Raw genomic sequence first — 6609 nt, 5'->3', positions numbered from 1 at the left:
GAAACCTTATTACCTTCTTTTCTTACTTTCCATTTTTTTTTTTCTTTCTATCTTTTTTAGAAAAGTGACTAAAGAACCTTTTCTTTCATATCGTTAAAATGATTAAAATACAGAGAGACCACAAATATTCAGTGAATTTCCCGAGACGCAACTTTCGAACACGGGGCTATGTTAACACGGAAAAAGTAATCTATTGCTTTTACAAAATATTTCTCAAAAATACACGCGAATCTTAAACTTCACAACTGTGTTTACATACTGTAAGCACACCTATAGACAAATGAGAGCGCGCTTAGTATCAAAAGGAGGATAAGTTATGTTTTCACGATCTTCAATTTTCACGCAGGCATATTAATTAAAATTAATTGTTACAATTAAAACAGTATCACGACTTCTTCACCACTGATTATAATATTACTTCTGGTATTTTTATTTAGGGAGATGGGGTGTTGGAATCTCTAGCCATTCTCTCAAACATCAGTAAATTCTGGGAAACACTACCCGAAATATGGCACTTTTATTCATTATTCTTACTGACCACCCTCATGCAAGTCTTTACCCAGGTGCCACGCAGCTGACGGCCATTTTCCCGTAAATCTTTTATCAGTAAATTATGCACATCTCAGCTGACAGTTAAAAGGGACCATTCATTTTTCATACGATAGGAGGGCTGGTGGAATCTTAACAGAGAGAGTGGGATGGCTGTAAAAATATGGTATGTAGGGCAGCTATAACAGAATGCCTAAAATAGCTTTTCTGAGATTTGAAAATTAAAATTTACTCAAAGGAACATGCATCTCAATGCCCCTTCTATGTTATGTTCTGAACAGCATCAACTCAATCCCCCAACTATTTGGTTTAAAATACAGGCAACCTCTCGTAAAAACGTACCACATCCCATCAAAAATTGGTTAATTAGTGCTCTTGCAATATTATTACTATTACTACCGATTAAAACTAGAATTTTATCAGATATTATCAAGTTAAGCTTGATAAGTTTAAGTTTTTTGTGGGATGGTCAGTCATCTCAAAAAAAATAGGATTTAGGGGAGGGGGGAGGGTAAAAAATTGTAATACAGAGGAGGGGGTCATAATATATTCCAGGACCTACTGTAGCTATCAAATCCCACCAACCCCGCTACCCCCCTACCGCATAAAAAATAAAGTTTATCTGAATGGTCCCTAATTCAATTAACTATTATTTTTGGGTCTAAAATCCCATCAACCCTACAGAGGTGTGGTAGGGAGCAGCAAATAAACAAGAGATAATATTTATATTCCTTTGATAAAACATTGGTGGAGAGTGCAGACCTGGACAGTTTGAAATAACATAAGAACGGGATTACTCTCTGAATTGTACTTTAACAACAACAGCAGCAGCAGCAGCAGCAGCAACAGCAACATCCTCTTTATTACCCTTTAATTACTTAACAGGGGTTTCAATAACATTAGTTATAAGCGGCCACTGAAGGTGTAATAGGCAGCTGTGACCACTAAAGGGGCGTAAAGGCCCCTTTCCCCTAGGAAATTTAGAAGCTCGGAAATGTGATTTCCAGCATTCTGGGCATCAAAAAGTGTGCTGTTGATGGGTATTCTTATTGACCACAGAGCAGGATTTTTTTTGACAAACTAATAATTTTTTGATGCAGAGGTGCATTTTGAATACCTTTATAGGCAGATATCTCTCAGTGACACTTGATATCCACTTAGGCAGTAATTTCTTTGAAGTCCTTTCTTAAAACATGTACAACTTCTCTGTTACTCATTCAAATGTACCAACATGGCAAAAAACTGATTTTTAACTCTTCAGAAAAAAATGAAATGAGATAAACTTTACAACAAAATTCTTTCTACTAATATTCTTACAAAACCAAACCTCATTTTCAACTTTTCATTGATTCTCCCACGGTTCATCATTAAGTTATTCAATAATCATAAAATAATGAAAATTTTAATCATATTATTAAATCATGCAGATGTCTTAGGTATCCTGAGATGAACAGTGATAACACTGATCGGCGACTACAAACAACATGTACGCTATTTCCTTGGAACACTTAGTTTGCCCACTTTTTTGTAGCATTTCAGTGGTCGTCGTTGTTGCTGCATTTGCTTTTTTTATTAATATCATTTTTATTTTCATTAATTAAATCCAAACAGACAGTGGTAAGAGGTCCTACAGGCAGCGGTAGACCGCTGGCAACCGGCTTTTATTGAAACCCCCGACTAAATGGATTACAGATACAACTTTGAAAAACAAGGTTCCTGATATTAAACCCAAAATAACCAGTAGGTTCAAAATGCCAGATGTCAGTTTTCAAATTGGCCATCCTAGCTTTTACGTTCCAGTTACTTACTAAATTTTTACATAATTAAAAGAAGTTGTTCACAACAATTCCCTTGGCCATAAGCTGAGAAACCATTCCTTGTGTAACCTGCAAGTACAAAGATATCACATCATTTATGTTTTTTTATTAATAAAATTAATAAAAGCTCTGCACTCCTCGTCATTTAAGGTTGGTTTTCATTAGCAACTGAGTTGGAGTCGGAGTTGGAGTCATAGCCCGAGTCGTAAGGGCACTTATGACCTAATGAAAATTGAAAATTGGAGTCGTAAGCAAAGCCGTAAACTTCACGGAATCGGAGTCGGAAGAATTAGAACATTTCCATTTCATTCGATCCTGTTTACAACTCTGTCGCTTATGTTCTAGTGAAAACTAGATTGTCGGAGTCAGGAGCAGAAGCGGAAGAATCAACCAATCACAAGGCCAGAATCAAGCACTTCTGCTTCCAACTCCAACAATGTAGTTTTCACTAGATCATATGGGACGGAGTTGAGAGCGCAATGAGTGTTCTGCTTCCGACTCCGTCGATTTGATTTTCACTAGATCGTATTGCTCTACATTTCTGATTATGACTCCGACTATGATTCCGTCGCTAGTGAAAACCAGCCTATAGTGTTTTGATGGCCTTGAAGTTAAGGTTGCTGATCATTTAACCACAATATTTCTTTTAAGAGCTGATTCCAGCCAATGCATTTCTGTCATTATCATCAATTAAAAGTGATCACCACTGATTATTAATGATTGCCATCAACTGGCAATTTGACAACAAAAATCTTAATCCATGAGCTGCCACTTATGGACCTTAACAGAATCTTCCATTCCAGTCAAAGGCTACTTACGGACTTACATGACAGGATTTCATTCTGCATGTGCCAGCTAGTTAATTGATGGACAAAAATGTGTTCTTTCTGTGTTTGCTGATGATGAGTGTTAATTACTAGATAGACTACTCAATAATTCCTTCTTTCTGTTTAGAAGCCTCTGGGTACTCTGTTTTAGCTCCCAAGCAAACAGAAAAGATGCTATTCTGAACAAGCTCGAGACCATGGAGGTACTTACAGCACAACCCTTTATCCTTAGAAGCTTCAGCTTGCATCTTGGTGACAGAAATTTGTTAACACTCTGATCAGTGACAGAGAAGCACCAGCTGACATCTAACTCTGTTAAGTCACCGGAATGCTTTGCCAATGCAGTGACACTCTTGTCTGTTACTCCATAGCAGCTGCTCACATGAAGCTCTCTAAGAGTTGGGCATCTCTCACTCAAGGCTACTACACCCTGATCAGAAATCTAAAATATTAAAAAAAAAAATAGTCGTATATTGAAGAAGGCAAAGGATCTCACTCTGCAAGATCTAAAAAAGTATTTCAAAAGAAATCTTGAGTTTTATTTTAGTCAATCAAAGTATGATTTTTTTGTGTGTGATTGTGTTTTTTATACCCTGTAAAACAATTCAGAGCAAAAAATTAATGATGATATGTGTCCAACCCGCAGAAATGTGCAGAATGAACATGTAGCACAAAAAAATTTAAAATACTCTCTTTCCATCACAGCTTTAATGTGTAACTGTTGTGGCTGTTACAAAAAAATATAAAAATAACAAGTTCTTACACAGCTTTCCACTTGAAGCCCCCAGCTGTAGCTTTGTTGACCATGTGCCTAGAATTGCTTGCCTGGCTATTTTCTGATAAGGCCATTCCTGGCATAAAAAATTTCATTTCCCATCGCCCTCTCTCTTGTGTAAGTGAGTCAGTGAGTTATATATTTCCCACAGCCACTATCAAAAAGGTGCATGAATCAACGAGATCATCATGAGGACTGATTTAAGGGTCAAAGTCACTTGAAGATTTCCAAAATGGGAGCAGGCAATCAATCAAAACATCTTGTTTTTGTACTTATTCAAAAAATCTGGCTTACTCAGGTGATGGGAAACAAAACATTTTATGCACATGGCCTAAAAGTCCTTAAACAGTTTTGCTATAAAAAAGCAACTGTAGTTTCATTAAACAAGTGCCTGGCTGCCTGTCCAGATATTTTTGGAAAAAGAACATTAAAAGCATCTAAGATGTCTCTTCCATACATTAAAGCAGCTACTTAGATCCAGCTCTGCCAATTGCTTGCAGTATCTTGCTACTGTTTCCAGGGCAGCATCACTCACTCCCTTACATCTGCTTGCTGTTAGAACTGACAGCTTGCTACAGTTCTTGGCGATCACAAACAAGTTCTCTTCTGTAACACATGGCCAACATGAGTCGAGATGAAGAACTCGCAAATTGTTGACGTATCTTAGCATATGCTTCAGCCCATCCTCTGTCAGAATCGATTCATAAGGAACAAAATCCAAACACATTACGCCTCCAAGATACTCATTAACGTATCTCCTCCATTTTCTCGACAGTCTTCGACACAAACACAAAGATGTCAAGTCCAACCAGCCGAAAATCTTGAAAATAATTTCGGTTGGGAAAATTTGGAGTACATCCATCTCATCAGCTTGACATGATTTTAACGTTAAAATATCTCATCCAAATTGAGATCGCTGCTCATACTCATACTTTAAGCGTATTCGATTTGAAAGGTCATATAAAATTCATCATTGTGCTTGCTCGTTGTCCACCTGATCTTACTAAGACGAATGCCTTTCTAAGGGCATTGCATCTTTTAACAGTGACTGTGGTGGCCTAAATTAATTTACCATCTTTTCACTACAATGGCTATAAATGAATTTCTACACCTTGAGCTTCAGTTGTTACCTTTAAACCCTTTATAATGCCTATTTAACGCGATGCCGAAGAAATTGAAATGCCGTTACAAAACTGATGAAAACGTTCCGAAACGTTGAATACAATAAGTAGCAGGCGTTTCATCAGATCAAAACAAACTGGACTGGGTCGGACTGGGTCGGACTGGTGAATTAGAGCCCAGTCTACCACGCGGCCTGTACTAAACGATACATTCTTTTTAGTACGATTATTGGTGGCGGTGAATTCTTGCCCTGACAGGTTATGATAAAAATCACAAGTAACTCCCTAAGTCAGTTATTGTTGTTGTTGTTGTTTTTGTTTTCTTTTGTTTCGTTTTGTTTTTTTGTGAAGGCAATGGAGAGCCCCACGTTGTGTCGGTTTCTGCTTTTAATTTACATCCTTCAAGGGGTCGGTACAAAACGTGGACCCCTCAATCTGGAACCCCTACTGGACCCCCTTTTGGACCCCATCTGGACCCCTTCTGGACCCCCTTCTGGACCACCATTTGGACCTCCATCTGGACTAGATGGGGTCCAAAAAGGGGTCCAGATTGAGGGGTCCACATTTTGTACCGACCCTCCTTCAAGAGCCAATACAGAATACTGATCTCGTGATCTTTAGAGACACCAGCGTCCCATGTCTCTACGTACGGTGTACGAGCACTATAGTCCCCTCTCTCGACTACTGAAGCTTTGCGCGATTCCGTCTCATTCGGACATAGCAGCTCCATTCGTACCACCTCAGCCCCCCTCCCCCACAAGCAGAGGGGCTGTAGGTCTTTGGCTGAGTGATCTTTAATCTTTAATCTTTAATAAGTATACTCCTGAAACAGTGGAACTATACTAGGAGTTGAAAATAACATAATAAAAGCACGTAATAAATAATTACAATATGTATATATACAGTAAAAATTATAAGTTAGTAAAAGATAAAATAAAATAGATTAAGTATAATCTCGTCGAGATAAGTTAGGAGTCTGAATATACATTATACAAAAGATTTAATGGCTGCAAGAGCAAATAGTCTTAAAATTATTTATCTTAACATCTTCGACCAGTTTATGGTTGACCAGTTTATGGCCCGTTGGTCAATTTGGTGCTGGAAGCAGGGTTTTTGTTCTTCTACTCGTCAGCTTCGATCTGGGCCGGGCTGGATCCAATTGTGTTCGAGTGTTCCTGTAGTACTGAACAGCAAAAGATGATTATGGTCAGTACCAGTTTCACTTGATTTACGTAGGAACCGTTTTGCTGTGCTCAGAGCAGACTTTACTTCTCTACTGGACTCGCTTTGTCCCAGACTACTGATTGTATGCTGGAATTTCATGTCCAAGCGAAACTTGCCTTGTTCCATTGTCAAAGATCGCTTGATCTGGATGTCCCTATGTGTGAAGTGGTTCTTGAGTTTCAAGTCTTCGCTAGTTGACTTGGTATCAGCAGCTTGTCTAAAACCAATTGAATTGAATTCGATCGCAAAGAGATCGGTTCCTACTTTCTTCCAAGGTCGGTAAGGTATTTCATGCG

The 6609-nt window shown here is 38.3% G+C and overlaps 1 protein-coding gene across 2 annotated transcripts; it reads right to left on the bottom strand.

Moving 5' to 3' along the window:
- Nucleotides 1-289: 289 nt before the first annotated feature.
- On the bottom strand, nucleotides 290-5177 carry LOC145487271 (uncharacterized). Of its 2 annotated transcripts, XM_081466017.1 has the most exons (3): nucleotides 4426-5177; nucleotides 3405-3635; nucleotides 290-2435 (listed from the first exon to the last, which is right to left on the bottom strand). In XM_081466017.1, exons 1-3 carry the CDS (start codon nucleotides 4828-4830, stop codon nucleotides 2373-2375), a joined length of 699 nt encoding a protein of 232 aa, XP_081322143.1. In that variant the 5' UTR covers nucleotides 4831-5177; the 3' UTR covers nucleotides 290-2372. The 2 variants fall into 2 exon arrangements, with proteins under 2 accessions (XP_081322143.1, XP_081322142.1); XM_081466016.1 differs by lacking the exon at nucleotides 290-2435 and having other exon boundaries at nucleotides 2442-3635.
- Between the last annotated feature and the right edge of the window lie 1432 nt (nucleotides 5178-6609).

This window comes from Orbicella franksi, chromosome 5 (assembly GCF_964199315.1).
Source record: "Orbicella franksi chromosome 5, jaOrbFran1.1, whole genome shotgun sequence".
NCBI classification, from domain to species: Eukaryota; Metazoa; Cnidaria; class Anthozoa; order Scleractinia; family Merulinidae; genus Orbicella; species Orbicella franksi.
The sequence above is the reverse complement of the archived record's forward strand: the minus strand, read 5'-3'. Positions and strand labels throughout refer to the sequence as shown.